We start from the raw sequence: 17,315 nt of genomic DNA on the forward strand, positions 1-17,315 counted from the left end.
TATGTTTATTACTCAAGAAATTAAGCTATGATTTATACAAATACCATTAAATGTATGTGTCTCGCATTTCGACATAGATATACCTCGTATTAATTTTGTTTTCAATTGAACAAAGACTATCGTATAAATTTTGTGATTAAAGTGTCAAAAGTAATAAGAGCAAAGTAAAGAATATATTTCTTTCTTCATTTGTACAATTTCATTCATTCACATAAACTTAAAAATCCTGCTAAAAATAGCACATGTAAAATAAAAACGATCTTGAGGTAATACAACAATTATTCTTATTACACATTGTATGTTCATAGAACAAACTGAAAAACAAGAAAGGATAACTTTGAACTTTGTTAAAAAAAATGTTTTAAAAATGGTACATAATAAGTCAACTAATTCAAAAAGCTAAATTTCCTTTATTATTTAAGTGTTTTTTAAGCTGTGGAACAACGGTTGATACTTTTTTTTGGAAGTTCTCTTCATTTATTTAATAAACTGTGCCAGGTAATCGTGTTTTATCTGACCAGTCTTATAATCCTTGAAAGCAAAAAAAATATAAAATGCGAATCTTAAACATAATGCAAGGCACGAAAAACAAAAATATTGTGTATAAGAACGAAACGTATTCTCAAAGACATTATCGCAATACCCATGATTTCAGTAACAATTAAATCACAAACTAATATATCTACTTCTAACCCTCACTAAATGTTCAAGAATGGAAATTCTTACAAGGAAAAGAAAATAGTATACAATAATTTATGAACATGAGAATTTAAATAATAGCACCTGCCTCCAGGAACTTATTTTTGTGTGCATTAAATCTTACAATCACGCTATTTTTTCTTCTCATGCTATCCATGTGATTATATATTTTATATAATCGCCTACTCGTCGAATATAATACCAAAAAATGCTTGTGTATCTTTTAGTATTATTTAGAAATATTATTTAAAATGAAAAATCTGTTAAGAAAGAAGAAATCGATACTCCTTAGTTATTAAAGAAGAGGTGCAATGGGGCATTTTAATCCCTTCGTTATCGCTCATGATTAAATTTTATGATTGTATCTTAAATTCTAACAACCTTAATAATGTGGAAACCTGTTCAATCCACTTCCAAAATTTAATTTGTTCCCACTACCTCTTCACAGAATGAAAATTTTATTTACAGCCAAACGTAACTTCCGTACGTACAGTACTGTAAATGATGGGCCGAGATCATTTTCCGTTCTCACGAGAAACATTCGGACTCTTTTTTTTTTTAACCGTATACATCCGTAGTTTAAAATGTTCATCATAAAGCAAGTTCTTCAAGTTCGTTTAGTAAATCAGCTTCTTTCTTGATTTTGTCCAATTGATTGATTTCTAATTGTTTGCCAGCAACTAACTGTTCCTTCAATTTTGAAATCTGCTCTAATTTCTGTAAAGAATAAATATATCAGAATCATAATTATTACTTCTATATGATTTTGGTATATTAAACAGAGATTCTTACAACTTTAATCCTTTTAATTTTCTTACTTCTTTCCAAATCATCGCATTCAGGAACATTTGCGGTAGTTAATTGATTTTTTGTACTTGTAGTAACTTGTCCATTTGTATTTGGGTTATTAAAATGCGACTGAGAAGATGCGGAAGCTTCTGGTTCTTTCTTGACTTTCTTTGTCTTTTTCTTTATTTTTGTTGTATCTTTAAAAGGACAAACCACTGCGTATTTTGCTATAAATAAATTAATGCAACTAACACATAGATTGCATGAGATATTTACATGTTTTTTGAATGTATTACCAAAATTTTTTCCTACCGTCTGTTTCTCCTCTTGCTGAAGGAGGTCGATATGCTTGTTTTGAAGCTGTAAGCAAATCATACAAAAAATTGTATCTCATTTGGTAATTATTTATTTTCTATTAATTAACTAAAGCAATTTTATTGGTTTGTTATATATTATGATAAATCATTACCTTGCGGTTGACTAGGAGCGATACCCTCAACAGCTTTATAACTGATTGTTTTTTCTGGAAATGTATTTGGTGGAAAAGTTTGCCAAAGTACTTCCCACAGTTCTTCTTGTTCGTTCCATGGTCGCTCATATAATAATGTTCCAGTGTAATGCCAGATTTTAAATCTTTAAAGTAAGTATTATATTATGAATAGATACTAACTTAATTAATATATGCACACAGAATATAATATTTCATTCATTAAAATATTACTTACCCATTACCCATTCGAAGTCTAGGTGCTGTAGTTGCAGTCATAAAGTGTTCTCCATCTGGAGACCACTGAAGAAGTGTAGTATCAGGTGCTTCAGTTTTAGCAATTAATTTTCTTTTACCTACATCCCACAGTTCAATACCACCGCGGAGGTTGCCAAACCCAGTCAATATCAGAAGTACAAAGTGGTTAAGGAACTTAATTACTTAATACATCAAAGAACATTTCGATTAAATAATTATATTATGAATAAAAATGAATGAAATAATATAAATAATATTTTGAAGTGATTAAAGGATATTATTTCCTTGAGGATTGTAATAAATGCTATTTCGATGCAGGGCCCCAAACTCGAATATAGATTCACATTTAAGATTAAACAATGTGGCTTTAGCTGGCATAAAACCATATACAACACAAAATTCAGTATTTTTTGGAGACCACTGTACTGCATGTATGGAACCTTTCTTACCTAATGTAAAAAAATGAAAATTACAGTTTTTCTAGACATTAATTTCATTATTTATAAAGAGTAAAGTGAGTTTATTAGTTTATAAATAACTAGAATCAATAAATTATTACTTACTAAGCATAACCATAGAGGTTTCTCCTTTTGTACTAAGATAATGTAAAGTCTGTTTTCCATAATATGAAGCGTTCGTTTTATCGACCTCTGTGCTCGTCATTAACAAAGCATTTGTTCCAATGTTATTCCAGTAAATATTAACTCTATCTGCCTGAAAAAGAAAAATTATACAATTTTATATAGATAAATGTATATGTATATATATTTTGTATAAAAAAATATAATACCTGAAAGAAACTTTTATTTGCCAAAGCCTGTGTAGATTCGAATTTTGGATATTGAAACAGTCTACCAAATGAAGGCTGACCAGATTTTCCTATGAGATAATAACATAATTTACAAAAACAATTCAGTATTTACAATTATAATGTATATGATTATACAATTAAAAAAATTGGTATTTAATGTGGAGAGTACTTATTTTTACAATGTTTTATGTAATAATAGAGCAACAATGTTATTTGTCGTATTAATTTCAAATCTACAATATTAAATGTATTAATGTTTTGAATATAATTCTATTTATAATTACCTGTTAAACATTCATTTTCATTCCCTATGATTTTATTAACGTACTTACATAGAAAACTGTGCATGCAATAATCAGGAAAATTTCCCATTACTGTTGATCCTGATTATATATTCATATTTGTCTATTTTGCAAAATACCATTATGTATTAATATTCTGTCGTACTTCTTTACAATATTAAAGTGTTCTACAGATATAATTGTCTTATAATCTTCATTCCACCTGTGCATTACATGCTTGCCACGCATATTTGCTTCATAATGAGAGAAACTGAAATAAAAAAGTACTTCATAACATATGCCAATTTTTATCTCAGCTACACTTGAACTATATTATTATTAAACACTTCATAATTTACATATTTTAATTAATGACGCACAGTTATCACTCATATATAATACATTGTATTATTTTTTCATTAAACTTCTCATATATTTGGATTTATCTAATCTTTGTTATCTATTTTTGTTAGTCTTTTTCATGATAAATTCTACATTTAACGAAAACTATTTTGTTTTTAAATAGTTTTTTTTACAAAAATGATATACTCTCCACATATAAGTACCTTGACATAATATACATATATTTGTAAGATTTAAAATTAAATGCAACAAAATGTAATTACCAGGCATATAACAGAGAATATAATATGGAGTATTATTGGGTGATATACTAAAATTAGCAACTTTGGCTATATTTATTCTATGAGCAATTTTTTTAAAATTGACATCCTCATATAGAACGACATTTGCACCAATTAACATCCCACAGAGTTTTTCATCGCTTGACCATTGGGGTTCCCTGAATAGACACGATATAAATATAGCTACATGTTGAACAAAATGTATCAAATATTTTTTTATATACATCTTGTTAAATTTAGTTCTCTAAGCGAAAAAATTATTAACAAAGTGTATAGAAGAGATCTCTTGAAGATATTGTGTAAAATTAAATTATTATGCTTTCCAAATATAAAATATCCATAAAAATAAAAGTTTCTTCAATCTGTGAAATGCAAAATGAGTAAAAAAAATTGTTTTGTAATACGACATTTACTAAGCCTATTGCATAATTAATAATGAATTTTAGTTAGTAACTTAGTAATGTAATAATTAAATAATACTTCACCAATCTGATTGTTTCTTCTGTATTAAACTCTTCATTAATTCTCCACTTTCAGACTTCCATATGTGAAGATTTGGTGTTCCTTGAGGATTTGATTGTGTTGCTATAACAGAAAAGTTAATAATAATGTAAATAATATCAAAATAAAAAAACTTTTGGGTATAATATAATTATAATTATTTATTTTGCTATAAAGATTTTGTAAGAAATAAGAAAGTAAATAAAATGATAGAAAATAAACATAGATTATTAATAATATAATATAATTTATAGAAGTAAATAACATTATATGCAATTTAGTACCAATGAATGGTTCCCATGTCATGAAATATGTGCCTCGAGTGGAAAATTGAATTGCAGAAATTTTGGGTCTTTTGATTTCTATAGCAACTTTCCATGTATCACAGTGCAAAATCTTGGCAGACATTCCATTGACCCAAGCAAAATAACTTCCCTCTGGACTAAAAACCATCGCTTTACATGTTTTGCTATCATCCTTAGGAAATGATTTAACAGGTTCGTATGATGGTGGACCTTGTCCTAAACTGACCCCAATGGAACCTCTCACTAAACAAAATTAATTTTTAAAATTCTTAGTTTTCTTTGACCTTTACAGAAATTTTAATGGTTATGAATATCATCTTATTCGTTATTAAATAATTATACAGAACTTAAAAAATAACGTTTTAAAGATGTTTTAAAATGTGATATAAATTATATAAAATTATCAAGGTACTGTGACCAGAAACAAATTTCAAGTACGAATCATTTCGAAAATTATTTAAAATTGTCACAAGAAATGCATAATAAATATTCTTCTTTAAAACTGTACATTTATTCATATTTACGATATTGTAACGTAATAGCATGCTTTCTATCATAAATGTGTTTTCATTATATGGTGCCACATGACACAATTTTGTACAGTCAATCGCGGCATATTATGAAACTGTAACCATATCATGAATAAATACATGTTTAATAAATCCGTATATTATTTGTAAAGAAACAGCAGTTAAAATTCATTTTTCAATCGAGTAAAACATCTGTATAAATAATATGAAAATACTTACCAGCGACACAAGAAACAGGCAACGCCATTTTACCTCCGTTACCATGTGGTACCGTAATATCGAGTATCGACCACTCTTGCCAGATTGAGGAATTTGTCCCTTGAAAAGGATTTCTTGCACATGCGTCGCCAACATCGTATGCAAGGAACACGTGCGCTCAGGGCCGTCTATACAGGTATTTCATATAATTTTTTGACATTTATCCGATTTTTGAAAAGTCTATTAATATCTAGAGAGTATATCATTTATAAATGGTTATCAACATCTAAATCAAATAATAGACGTTGATTTAAATATAATGATCAACAAGTGATGCATAACGCATCACTTATAGTTCTATTAGTTGGAAACTATATAGACTGCATGCGGGTCAATGGATTCTGGCCATTTAAGGGGAAAGTTACCATGCTCTGAATACCCTTTCTTCTTCATCATTTACTCGCGCACACTGCGCAAACAGATGCGCAGAAGTATTATGTATAATGGTCAAATCGTGACTACATAGCGAATCATGGAATTTCCCCCACTATTTCATACACTAATGCAAGAGCCGGTTCAGTGAGCTCGACATCGCGGCTTTAGCAAATCAGAAAGAAGAGTGAGGTTTTCTATTAAAAGAAAAGAAAAAAAACGCAATACGAACCATTGTGTTTCCTAATTTTTATTCATTTTATTCAAGAATGTAATTGCTTAACAGAACTAAATGAGAAAATCGAAAAAACTTTGATTCCATCTATGTATGCAGGCCAGTACGTTCAAATGTGGTCAGCGATATAACATTTCCAAAGGAGAAGGAGAATGCACGCTAGTGCTTTTCCCCTTATGAAGAAATATTAATGTTCACTGGTGTACCTAGTGACTCTAATATCGATTAATTTTCTCGATCATACACTATTGCCCCTTAGAAAATCGATCTTTTAGTTTTTTGTAAAGAAACATCTTTTCTACTGAAACGTTCTAAGTAATACATTTATGTTTAAGTCGCTTTATTCGAAATTTAATGTTTAAATTCGTCTATTGATGAACATATATTTTCTAAGTACATTATCATATATACACGCAAAATCTTATCGACAAAATAGATAATAAGTTTATACACTTTACTAATCAAAGACCTAATATGCTTATTATAGAACATTGATTTTGGTGCTTTCAAAAGTCAAAATCGTAACATTTGAATTATTAAATTTACAAATTATACATATACATGAAATTTAATCTAAAAAGTGGTAAAAGGTACATCATTTCTACTGTGATATATTGACAATATTAGCTAATATAACAATGAAAATGCAAAGTAAAATTACAATTCAAAAAGGTTTGCTGAATACTCTATATACAGCAGAGATTATATGTCAGCATCATCTCGTGTGGGGTATGGCAAGTTCATGTTTTAGGTAAGTATGAAAAATTTGGCGTTATTTTGTGATAACACTATAACCTTTTACTTATTTCGCAAAAATATGTCAAAGCTGTAAACAATATAATTAATGTACATACATTGTACACATATCTCCCGCTTTTGTTTCAATTTAAGTTAGGTTATGTTTTCATAAATATCATTTCTAATAATATAATGAAAATAAAATAAATGACAATTAAATATAATAAATGTTTTGATTGTATTTTAAAAAAATGTTTTACAGTTACTTTTTCAAAATAACTCTGTCATTATCTTCGTATAAAGTTTATTTATATTATTCTTCCTTTTTATAAATTTTTACTTTTGAAATTTAAAAAATATTAATTGCAATTTCTAAATCAATTGATAATTTTATGTCGTTTAATCCATTAGTAATGTGGATGAGTATGGCTTTGAAAGACCACATGATTTTGACTACGAAACTTATGAAGATTTTATGTCGGAGTACCTCAAAGTACTTGCTAAAAGAGCAAAAAAATGGGCTGAAATTATTGGCGAAGGAAAATCATTACAGCGCAGTATTACAATAAAGAGATATGTTCGTAAAGGTATACCAGGAGAACATAGAGGATTGGTAAATACAAAACTTAAATTGTTTTTCACTATATTTTAAATCAAACTAAGAATTTTACATTCACTTTTTGTTTTTATGAAGCAAATTAAAAATTAAACTATAAATTATATATCTAAAAGAAAATTTAACTTTCAAAGGTTTGGCTTTCTGTCAGTGGAGGAGAAGATATGAAGAATGCATTCCCAGATTTGTACCAGAACTTATTACAATCTTCACATAACAAACAAATTGCAGATATTATCAGAATTGATTTACCAAGAACTTTTCCTGATAATATATTCTTCAATAATACAGAAAATCAGCAGCATCAGTTGTACAATGTTCTATTAGCTTTTGCTCATCAAAATGAAACAGTAGGATACTGTCAAGTAAGTATTTTAAAATCTATTGTAATAATGTGTATGATACATTTATAGTATATAATTTTTATGAAAATATTTAAAATTTATTTTAGGGTTTGAACTATATAGCAGGCATATTATTACTTGTAACAAAAAATGAAGAAACAGCTTTTTGGTTATTAAAAATTTTAATAGAAACAATTTTACCTGATTATTATACACCGACCATGGATGGCTTACTTACAGATATTGATGTGCTTGCAGAATTAGTCAAGTAAATTTTTCAATTCTTTACTGTTAATTTTAGAATTATTTATTAATATATTATTTACTATTATTTTAGAATAAAGATGCCAGATATCTATGAACATGTTACAAATATAGGCCTACCTTGGGCAGTTATTACAACAAAATGGTTTGTTTGTTTATTTGCAGAGGTCTTACCAATTGAGGTAAAGTTAATTACATATGTTATTCAAATTAAAACTCATATGAATTTGATGTTTTAATCTTTTTAAATATTATTATATATAGTGTGAACAGAGTTGACAAATTATTTTGTTAATTTAACATTTTGTATTAATAATTGAATTCCTGTTTGGATTGCCATAAACTATAGAAGTACTGAATAAAATATTTACAACTTGGTAGACTACGCTGCGTATATGGGACTGCCTGTTTTATGAAGGCAGTAAAATAATATTTCGTGTTGCATTGACTTTGATAAAAAGGAATAAATGCAACTTACTTGCATGTCAAAATTTTATGACATTAGCTGAGTGCTTTAAAGAAATAACAAAGGACAGTATTGTTTTAAAATGTCATGATTTTATGCAGGTAAATATAATTTATTTCTTAAAATATAATTACTTAATTTGTTTTTTTTACTAAATTGAAAATATTTTATCACTAAAATACTTAAGCAATTGTCACAAGATATTTCTCTTTTGTTAGAGTATATTTAAAGTACCAGGATCACTGCCTGGTAGTACTGTTCTAAAATTACGAACAAAAATATCGCGACAACGCATAGAACAAAAAGAAAACAAACTAGGACGATAATACTAAAACAGAGTTCACTGAAATATTCTAGTCAATATATTGTTCTTTTGTAATTCTTACAAAATGAACGTGCTGTGTAAAATTGTATCATATTACGTTTACAGTGTTCCTGTAAATATAAATTTAGTACGAAAAGGTAAGACAATATATCGATGATCTTCGTATTATTGATTTATAAGATTCTTTATACTTTTATTATTTGTAAAAAGGAACAAATATTAGTAAATACTAGTTTTATTATGTACTCCGTAAGATTGTAATATATTGGTTATATTAGAATCATGTATTAGGTATCTTTATTACTATGATTTTTAGCTCAAATAGACAGTATTGAAATTAAAATAACCAGCAATGTATCTATTTACACATAACTTTATTCTAAGTTAAATAAAATATAAGATTGATTTGCTTTTAGGTATGTACATACAACTTTTTTTACTACAATTAAATTTACAAATGTAGATGTAATACAAATTATTATATCTAATCCCTCATTTAACTAAGTGTACTTGGATTACTTTTCAAGTAAGTCCTTTGCTTCATTAATTTTTGCTGCAATAAATGGTGATCCACCTCGATCTGGATGATTTACAGCCATAATTTTTTTAAAACGTTCTTTTATTTTTGCTTTATTTGCATTTGGTGATACACCCAATATTAAACTAGCTTCACGTCGTGTCATTTTAGATTCAAAACCACCTTTATAATATTTGTTATTTGCCAATGTCTATAAATATAGATTTGGATATATTCATTATATCTCTAGCTTATATTTAAAATAACTTACTTGTGAATCTAGTTTTTGTATATTTTTAACAGTCTCTGACATTCTTTGAGATATAGTTGGTAGTTTTTTAAGAATATAACGTCCAGAGAAACCCAGTGCAGCAATGCCTAAGCCTGCTATAATGAGCGAACTAGCCTGTAAGAATTGAAATCAAAGACTAATATACATATTTCAACAATTGCCCATTTTTATAGTTATAAAAATATGATACCATATCTTAAAGTTATTCAACAAAGATTCTATAATAGATTCAACTACGTTCATTTAAACAGTAAATATTCTTATAACCTCCAATTCACTGAAATAATTACATTTACAAAAACATTAAAACTATTTGTTATTTTTTTTTATAGTAAAGATTATTTGAAAAGTAATGATAGAATTTTGATTAAATAAAAGACATAATTATGACATACACGTGTATATAATTAGTGAAACTTCAATGATGAAATCTTGAAATATTTTAAACTCAATGATATATTATTAAGAATTGTGATGTTATATCAATTAAGGATATTATAAATTTTTAGTTTATTCTTACCATTTCACTAAAATTGTCAAAACAATGAAAATTTGAACACAGATAACTTAACTTCAGATAAAGTTAATTCTGTCAGGATGTCGAATACACTATTAAAAGAGATGTTCGTTTGCACAGTATGCACACTTGAGCACAGTAACGCTAAATTTAAAATTATAGCTATAGTTTTGAAGAGAGTAAAGAATACTCAAGTTTTATCTATTTCTTAATTAAAATAATGACATCTGGTGGTTAAATGAAAAAGATTGTTTTTCAAGGTTACCAGATCAGATGATTATATGACGTTAAAATAAACTCAAAAATAATAAAACTCAATAATAGTAACTTCCATTTTTAATAATACAGTATTTTATATAATGTGTAGCATATATATTGAAATTTCATTATTCTCATTAAAAACTTGCAATCGTTCTCCATGCAAGAATGGCAATATTACCACCATTATACATATATAACAATGATTTTGCTTGATATATAATCGCACAACCATATGATTCTCCAACAACTACCTGAAACGGACCTCCAAATCTTTTATCTAAACTATCTTTAATTGTTCGAGCCGCAATTTCATAATTATCCGTAAATTTTTCTGATGCAGTGACACATATTTCCATAGCTTCTTGTTTCATGTCTTCCTTCATGTCACAATGCTGTAAAAATGGTACTTAAGATAGAATTTTTCTGTAGAAAAAAGAATCAGTAACTATTATGTTAATGTATTAAATTTTTTATGATAATTATCAACTTGATCTCATATACATATGTACCTCACACAAAGGATATGTATGTAAAATCAAAGGTTCTTCAGTTTTCTTTACTTCCTCTGCTGACATGCTTGATTATCAGTATATTTTACTTTGACGTAAATTAATTTTGGTTAAAGATATCTACTACAATATAAGAATTAAAAAATATACTGAAACATGTTATTGTATACAGTTTCATTTGTTATTATATAAAGTTGTCAAGAAATGAAAGCAGAAATAAAAATTGTGAGTTGCTTATTTTTAAAATATTGGTTTTTCTTTTTTTCTATACCGAATGTGAATTGTTGGATTTAAAGTTTAAATGAACGATATCTATAAGATTCAAATTTAATGTTTAAGTTTATACACATGTAAAATTTATACACATGCAAAAGATGCATTATATACATTTTGAATTACGCATAACCAAAATTGATAAAAATACGTTGACCTTTTGTGAGTTGAAAGCACCGTGTTATGAATTGAAAGATGTTACTTTCCGAAAGTAACCAATGGCTTGCAAGTATTTAGATATAGGCTCCAGCAGGCTCCAGTCAATCTCTAAACTTCGAAAGGATTGTAATTATAGCTTGAATAACCGCTTTATTTTTGGCGCGAAGTTGTTTTATAGTCATATTTAAAGAAAAATAATATAAAGTGATATTTATTGAATCGTACAATACACAAGTATCAAAATAAGGTATAATAATGTAGTAATACCTTGTGTAATGCACAAAAACTTCAATAATTTTTGAAAACATCGAAACGTGAGACTAATAAGAAACATAAAAAGAAATGTTAATTTAAGGAACTGAATGAAAAAGTTTTGTTAATTATTAACCGGGTAATTTGTATTTAATTCGGTTTGTGATTACAAATATATTGTACTTAATATATTATTAAATTGTATTATACGCGCTATATAACCTATGAATGTTGGTTTGGGATTCCTATTGATCAAGGTCAAGTCTGTGTAATTAAAAGTATAATATCAAATGATTTAAAATACTTACTGTATGATATAAATATGATTATTAAATATTTTTTATTTTATTTTTTTGTATGAAAATAGGATAAATAATCAGGAATATTTGTATACAAGAGATTAAATATATTTACCATAAATTAACTACTAATGTGTTTATAATTACAGATGAATATGTTATTTATTGTATTCTTACAGTAAAATGGAAGATCCAGCTATGGCACGTTTAAAAACTTTAGTAGTAAGCAGCAATGAAGCCTTGGAATTCAAATTGATCCGTAATGTAGAAGATCTAGAAAATGATGAAATCATATTTAAACCAGAAATGTCTCATCAAGTATTTGGGGACAGGTTTGTTGTTAAATTATATGTTATATATTATATAATTAAAGAGGTATTTCTGTATTTATACATCTTATTTTCAATGTCACTTTATAGAATGATCTTATTCCTTTGATTATAATTTATAATATATTATATAGACATGTTGTTAATTACATTATATACATATATATATATATATATTAAATTTATTTATTAATTGTTTTCTTGAATATTCATTTTATTTGTCAGTGAATCTATATTTGGTTACCGGGATCTCAGAGTGAAGCTGTATTACTCATCAGGTTGCTTAGAAACTTATTTGGGCATGACATATTCAGAAAAAGTAAACAAAATGATTTACGAAGGAGTTGAGGCTGATGAAGTATTGCCAAAAATTGCAGAAAAACTGGCACCACGAGTTCATGAAAACTTAGATGCATTTATTAAATCCCTGAAGAAAGACGATACATTTAGACCTCATGGGGAATTGCTCCATTCATTTTCTATTAATGGTAATTTTTTATTTTGCAACTGAATCATAATTTGTCCATTATAAAGAATTACATTCACACGTATCACATATATTGTATATATTTCAATGGTAATATGTAATATAGTTAATTAATAAATATTTATAAATGATATGTAGATAAAGGTTGTACAAGGAAATTTGAAGTTTATAAAGCAGATATGACTTACAAAGGATTCAAAGAATATCACCAACGTCTTCAAACATTTGTCCTCTGGTATATAGATGCTGCTAATTTTATAGATGTTGATGATGATCGATGGCATTACTTTAATATGTAAGCCCAATTATCATTATTCACTGTATACTAATTATTTGTGCTCTCTTTAAGCAGTTTATTTTTTCTCCATATAGGTTTGAAAAGTACCATGCAGCAGATGGTTCTGTTCATTATGGAACTATTGGTTATGCAACTGTGTATCAGTATTATGCATACCCGCATCATACTAGACCCCGTATAGCTCAAGTTTTAATTCTACCACCATTTCAAAATATGGGTCTTGGTGCTCATTTATTACATGCTATTTATCGCGAATATATTGGAAGAAATCAAGTTAAAGATATAACAGGTAAATGAATGTATATTAGCTTGTAATTGTAATAATCACATTTCCATGCCTAATCAGTGTTTAGCTTTTGAGGAAAGCAAAACGAAACCGAGGCCTGATCAATCAATTTCGTTTCAGTAAATCTAGTTCATTTTGGTAAGGCATTGTCATCATTTTTGTAGTTGAGGACCCGTCTGTGACTTTTCAACGACTAAGAGATTACGTGGACGCAATGAACTGTAACACGTTACCTAGTTTTTCACGAGAGTATCTACTTCAAGGTTTTAATAAAACAATGGCTGCAGAAGCAAAAGAAAAATTCAAGATCAATAAGGTATTGATAATGCGCCTTTTGTCGATATTAACTAATATAAAAAGATATTTTTTATTCATATAATAAGAATTCATTTTTATTTTTAGAAACAAGCTCGTAGGGTGTATGAAATTTTGCGATTGCGTGCAACAGATTTAATAAACGAACAAGAATATCGCGAATACAGATTAGATGTAAAAAGGAGGTTGAATATTCCATATAGACGTGAACAAAACGATTTAAAAAAGTTGGAATGTGCATTACAAAATATTGATAAACGATCAAATATTACATTACCCACATTGGAGCAACGAATGCAAACACTCGAGAAAGAATATAGAAGTTTAGAAGAGGAATATAAAAAAGTTATTAAACGCTTGGAAGAAGCGGAAGAACTTTGAAGTTTAAGTTTTTCCTTTTTTGTTATTATTAAGCTGTCTATATATAAGTTGATTAATACTGTTTGAATGTGAAGCATCGTCCGAAGCATTTTTTTTTTATTGGCTTAATAAAGTTTTTTTTTTATAAAACAATTAATTAAATAATGATACTTAACAAGATAAAGTATTTATCTAAGTTACATATCTTTATAATGCTGCTATGCCATACCAAAGTTTAAATACTTATACTTTAAGAAAACAGAAATATAATGTCTATTTATTTTTCTATAAAATCAAGTTTATATGCATTTCTATATATATTTGATAATTCGTTAGTTTGAATATTTCTTTGCTTTAAAAATTAAATTAAATTAATAATTTGAATGCAATCCGCATGATGTACGTGATTTGTTTGTTTGATAGTTGCAATAATTTTAATATTTCTTGTAATATTCTTACTTTTTCAAAATAAATATTTTAGAAAAACTGTAAGAATAGGAATATATAAGATTTGATAAATTTGATAAATACAAATTTATCTTTAAAATCAACGTAACATTTTACGAGCTTAGATATTACATAGGTAGTGTTGAAATTTTTAATATTATGTGATATCAGTGCTAGATGGCGCTTATCCAACTTATTTCCATTAAGTGATACTTGTATTAAAAAGTTCTTTATTGATAACACATTTCTGCAAAATTAGCAAATAGCAATCAAATAATACTGAATTGGTTTTAAAATGGCTACGTATAAAGTCAAGGTAAGATAATCTTTTTAACAATGTAAAAAATTTTAGTTTATTCGTATAAAGTGTTTTTTAAGTTTATTCTATCGATTTGCTGTGTAAATATTAACTTATTTTTTGCTTAGTCTTATACATTTTATGAATTTTTACGTATAATATGATTCTATTGTGTAGAAACAATTGTGTCTTTATGTAGAATTTAATAGTTGCAATCGCTGACTTAAACAGGTGGCTGGTGATACTTTTTTAATTCAAAAAGAATTACTCTATTTGTAAATTCATGTAATCGTGATTTCTAGATCGGTATAATTGGCGGTTCTGGTTTAGATGATCCTCAAAATGAAATCTTCAATATGCACAAAGTAATTACCCGAGAAGAAGCCAAAAATGATTTTGGATTACCTTCAAGCGATCTCTATTACGGAACACTTAATCGTGTAGACGTGATATTATTATCAAGGTAATACTGTGCTTGTAGTAGTAATTTAATTCTTAAAATCAATGTATAATATTCTAAAAAATTAATATTAAAACAATTTCAAAATTTAGTTTTCCATTTATATTAATAATAATAATTGCTCTGATTTACAAAGAAAATTTAAAGAAAGAAATTTTGTATAATTAATAAATGTAGACATGGATCAGGTCATAAAATAAGTCCAACTGCAGTGAATTATCGTGCAAACATTGAAGCTTTACGATTAGCTAAATGTACTCACATACTTGCATCTGCAGCTTGTGGTTCCTTACAAGAATCCATTTCCAAAGGGCAATTGGTTGTTCCAAATAGTTTTATAGATAAAACAATAAAAAGAAATACCACTTTTTATGATGGCACTTCATCTGAATATTCAGGTAAAGTATTCTGTTTCTGTATTATATTAGTACATTATAAATTATAGAATAATAAATGTAATATGATATAAAATTATAGGTGTGTGCCATATGCCAATGGAACCAGCCTTTAATCCAGAGACATCAAAAATATTATTCGAAGTTGCCAAAGACCTAGGATATGAAATACGAAATGGTGGAACTGTAGTAGTTATAGAAGGACCTCATTTTTCTTCAAAAGCCGAAAGTAATGCATTGCGTCTATGGGGTGGAGATTTAGTTGGTATGACTACATGTCCAGAGGTATTATATTTTTTTCAAATTTCAAAATTAAAGTACAAATTAGAAGTTCCAATAAATTTGGAAAAAACAAAATGTACCATTTTATATTTAGATAAAATTTTAAACTAGGTATATTTGGCAAAAGAAGCAGGTCTCTTGTATACAGTTATAGCAATGGCAACAGATTACGATTGTTGGCGAGACTGTGAAGATAATGTTCATGCGGCTGATGTGGTAGCAGTATTTAAACAAAATGTCAGTAAAGTAACAAACCTACTCCTTAAAGCAATCGAAGTTATAGGTGAAAGGAATTGGGATAATGAAATCAATACTTTGAAGGTAACATTTATCTGATACGCAAATGTATAAAATTATCAATTTTATCATGGATTTTTTTCATTTTAGGCATTGTGTCACAGTAGTAATGTTTCTTCTTAAATTTTATTTCTTACCAGACCGGTGTCTACAAATTAACAATTTCATTTTAAGGTTTTGTATAAAACCTAGATACCTATAAAACAAATATACCTATACAATTAATAAAAGCAAATTTAATGACTCGTCATTTCCCTTTAATGTATTTATAAGCTATAACGGTAAATTGTGATTACACGTAAGAATTCTTTTATTCATGGATTCAACATACATTTATAATTTGGCTAGTATTGTCATCATTATAACTGAAATATTATTTTTACAACTGGAATTTTAGAATAATAGAAATATAATATTATAACTGATTTTATGGTATATAAAATAATACATTTTCAGAATTATCAGTATGATACATATTATAACGTTTTAAACATATAGAATATGTTCATTAAATAACATATAGGAAAATCTATTTTTGTACAAATTTTAATTAGCGACGATAAAATTTCTTTTCTTTGTTAACAATTTATCGCCAACGATACAATAATTTACATTTTGGAGTACACTTGTGTTTTGAAGCACCAATGGTAGTTTATTATTATAAACGGAAATTATAAACTGGGTAAATTATATTTTCACAGGTTAAAATAATTTGCATAAATCAGGAATAATGATACTATATCTGCAACTTATCCAGGTTCTAAAACGTATATACAGATTAAAACTGTGAATACATTTAGACATATGCTTCAATTTATGCTCATCAATTAAAAGTATCATTTTGACGAAAATGAAGTTAAATGATACTTAATCATTGATTAAAGTAATATTGCATAGTATATTTTCTATACACAAAGCATTTATAATACATTCTGTTCAATCATTCAACATTTATTGCAGTGATTTCTCACTGTTACACATAATTTTTGTGCTGCCTTCAAATTAACATGTAGCAAGTTTTAGCAAGTACTGCTGATTAATACCTTCTTGTATAATATG

General features: G+C 27.2%; 6 protein-coding genes across 17 annotated transcripts; 3 read left to right on the plus strand and 3 right to left on the minus strand.

The window, feature by feature from the left end:
• Positions 1 to 390: 390 nt before the first annotated feature.
• Eif2a (eukaryotic translation initiation factor 2A) lies at positions 391 to 5,670 on the minus strand. Of its 5 annotated transcripts, none has more exons than XM_076308240.1 (12): positions 5,525 to 5,670; positions 4,755 to 5,018; positions 4,455 to 4,554; positions 3,952 to 4,127; positions 3,024 to 3,112; positions 2,797 to 2,947; positions 2,512 to 2,682; positions 2,214 to 2,388; positions 1,958 to 2,121; positions 1,801 to 1,848; positions 1,492 to 1,685; positions 391 to 1,416 (listed from the first exon to the last, which is right to left on the minus strand). In XM_076308240.1, the coding sequence occupies exons 1-12, from the start codon at positions 5,550 to 5,552 to the stop codon at positions 1,291 to 1,293; spliced, it is 1,686 nt and encodes a 561-aa protein (XP_076164355.1). In that variant the 5' UTR covers positions 5,553 to 5,670; the 3' UTR covers positions 391 to 1,290. The 5 variants fall into 5 exon arrangements, with proteins under 5 accessions (XP_076164355.1, XP_076164356.1, XP_076164353.1 ...); XM_076308241.1 differs by having other exon boundaries at positions 1,518 to 1,715; XM_076308238.1 differs by having other exon boundaries at positions 1,492 to 1,715.
• An 894-nt stretch (positions 5,671 to 6,564) lies between these two features.
• On the plus strand, positions 6,565 to 9,267 carry LOC143145271 (growth hormone-regulated TBC protein 1). 3 transcript variants are annotated; one of them, XM_076308487.1, is made up of 7 exons: positions 6,568 to 6,921; positions 7,320 to 7,521; positions 7,659 to 7,889; positions 7,976 to 8,136; positions 8,206 to 8,314; positions 8,514 to 8,699; positions 8,817 to 9,267. In XM_076308487.1, the coding sequence occupies exons 1-7, from the start codon at positions 6,809 to 6,811 to the stop codon at positions 8,922 to 8,924; spliced, it is 1,110 nt and encodes a 369-aa protein (XP_076164602.1). In that variant the 5' UTR covers positions 6,568 to 6,808; the 3' UTR covers positions 8,925 to 9,267. The 3 variants fall into 3 exon arrangements, with proteins under 3 accessions (XP_076164603.1, XP_076164604.1, XP_076164602.1); XM_076308488.1 differs by lacking the exon at positions 8,817 to 9,267 and having other exon boundaries at positions 6,565 to 6,921; positions 8,397 to 8,653; XM_076308489.1 differs by lacking the exon at positions 8,817 to 9,267 and having other exon boundaries at positions 6,566 to 6,921; positions 8,482 to 8,653.
• Positions 9,268 to 9,278: 11 nt separating this feature from the next.
• Positions 9,279 to 10,448, minus strand: LOC143145272 (mitochondrial import inner membrane translocase subunit TIM14). Its single transcript, XM_076308490.1, has 3 exons — positions 10,253 to 10,448; positions 9,712 to 9,846; positions 9,279 to 9,651 (listed from the first exon to the last, which is right to left on the minus strand). Exons 1-3 carry the CDS (start codon positions 10,253 to 10,255, stop codon positions 9,439 to 9,441), a joined length of 351 nt encoding a protein of 116 aa, XP_076164605.1. The 5' UTR covers positions 10,256 to 10,448; the 3' UTR covers positions 9,279 to 9,438.
• A 196-nt stretch (positions 10,449 to 10,644) lies between these two features.
• On the minus strand, positions 10,645 to 11,168 carry LOC143145444 (dynein axonemal light chain 4-like). The gene is made up of 2 exons (XM_076308826.1): positions 11,020 to 11,168; positions 10,645 to 10,902 (listed from the first exon to the last, which is right to left on the minus strand). The coding sequence occupies exons 1-2, from the start codon at positions 11,083 to 11,085 to the stop codon at positions 10,645 to 10,647; spliced, it is 324 nt and encodes a 107-aa protein (XP_076164941.1). The 5' UTR covers positions 11,086 to 11,168.
• Hat1 (histone acetyltransferase 1) lies at positions 11,120 to 14,331 on the plus strand. Of its 5 annotated transcripts, none has more exons than XM_076308824.1 (7): positions 11,120 to 11,244; positions 12,182 to 12,334; positions 12,557 to 12,819; positions 12,957 to 13,113; positions 13,191 to 13,405; positions 13,567 to 13,718; positions 13,805 to 14,331. In XM_076308824.1, exons 2-7 carry the CDS (start codon positions 12,186 to 12,188, stop codon positions 14,096 to 14,098), a joined length of 1,230 nt encoding a protein of 409 aa, XP_076164939.1. In that variant the 5' UTR covers positions 11,120 to 11,244; positions 12,182 to 12,185; the 3' UTR covers positions 14,099 to 14,331. The 5 variants fall into 5 exon arrangements, with proteins under 5 accessions (XP_076164939.1, XP_076164936.1, XP_076164935.1 ...); XM_076308821.1 differs by lacking the exon at positions 11,120 to 11,244 and adding an exon at positions 11,443 to 11,577; XM_076308820.1 differs by lacking the exon at positions 11,120 to 11,244 and adding an exon at positions 11,571 to 11,698.
• Positions 14,332 to 14,624: 293 nt separating this feature from the next.
• LOC143145347 (S-methyl-5'-thioadenosine phosphorylase) lies at positions 14,625 to 16,491 on the plus strand. Of its 2 annotated transcripts, none has more exons than XM_076308650.1 (6): positions 14,625 to 14,840; positions 15,125 to 15,285; positions 15,460 to 15,680; positions 15,760 to 15,962; positions 16,071 to 16,280; positions 16,347 to 16,491. In XM_076308650.1, the coding sequence occupies exons 1-6, from the start codon at positions 14,820 to 14,822 to the stop codon at positions 16,377 to 16,379; spliced, it is 849 nt and encodes a 282-aa protein (XP_076164765.1). In that variant the 5' UTR covers positions 14,625 to 14,819; the 3' UTR covers positions 16,380 to 16,491. The 2 variants fall into 2 exon arrangements, with proteins under 2 accessions (XP_076164765.1, XP_076164766.1); XM_076308651.1 differs by lacking the exon at positions 14,625 to 14,840 and adding an exon at positions 14,929 to 15,053.
• Positions 16,492 to 17,315: the final 824 nt, after the last annotated feature.

The sequence above is a fragment of the Ptiloglossa arizonensis genome, chromosome 4 (assembly GCF_051014685.1).
Source record: "Ptiloglossa arizonensis isolate GNS036 chromosome 4, iyPtiAriz1_principal, whole genome shotgun sequence".
Taxonomy (NCBI): domain Eukaryota; kingdom Metazoa; phylum Arthropoda; class Insecta; order Hymenoptera; family Colletidae; genus Ptiloglossa; species Ptiloglossa arizonensis.

Bases quoted from the DNA above. Each gene is read 5' to 3' on its own strand.
- LOC143145271 (XM_076308487.1), top strand. From the start codon at position 6,809: ATGAAAATGCAAAGTAAAATTACAATTCAAAAAGGTTTGCTGAATACT. The intron at 6,922-7,319 runs GTAAGTATGAAA...TTAATCCATTAG, and splicing joins ATGGCAAGTTCATGTTTTAG to TAATGTGGATGAGTATGGCT. The intron at 8,137-8,205 runs GTAAATTTTTCA...CTATTATTTTAG, and splicing joins GTGCTTGCAGAATTAGTCAA to AATAAAGATGCCAGATATCT.
- LOC143145347 (XM_076308650.1), top strand. From the start codon at position 14,820: ATGGCTACGTATAAAGTCAAG. The intron at 15,286-15,459 runs GTAATACTGTGC...TAATAAATGTAG, and splicing joins GACGTGATATTATTATCAAG to ACATGGATCAGGTCATAAAA. The intron at 15,681-15,759 runs GTAAAGTATTCT...ATAAAATTATAG, and splicing joins CACTTCATCTGAATATTCAG to GTGTGTGCCATATGCCAATG.
- LOC143145272 (XM_076308490.1), bottom strand. The intron at 9,652-9,711 runs GTAAGTTATTTT...CTATATTTATAG, and splicing joins TACAAAAACTAGATTCACAA to ACATTGGCAAATAACAAATA.
- Eif2a (XM_076308238.1), bottom strand. From the start codon at position 5,552: ATGGCGTTGCCTGTTTCTTGTGTCGCTG. The intron at 2,683-2,796 runs GTAAGTAATAAT...TTTTTACATTAG, and splicing joins AACCTCTATGGTTATGCTTA to GTAAGAAAGGTTCCATACAT. The intron at 2,122-2,213 runs GTAAGTAATATT...CTTACTTTAAAG, and splicing joins AGACTTCGAATGGGTAATGG to ATTTAAAATCTGGCATTACA.
- LOC143145444 (XM_076308826.1), bottom strand. From the start codon at position 11,085: ATGTCAGCAGAGGAAGTAAAGAAAACTGAAGAACCTTTGATTTTACAT. The intron at 10,903-11,019 runs GTACATATGTAT...CCATTTTTACAG, and splicing joins ATACATATCCTTTGTGTGAG to CATTGTGACATGAAGGAAGA.
- Hat1 (XM_076308824.1), top strand. From the start codon at position 12,186: ATGGAAGATCCAGCTATGGCACGTTTAAAAACTTTAGTAGTAAGCAGC. The intron at 12,820-12,956 runs GTAATTTTTTAT...AATGATATGTAG, and splicing joins CCATTCATTTTCTATTAATG to ATAAAGGTTGTACAAGGAAA. The intron at 13,406-13,566 runs GTAAATGAATGT...TCATTTTTGTAG, and splicing joins TCAAGTTAAAGATATAACAG to TTGAGGACCCGTCTGTGACT.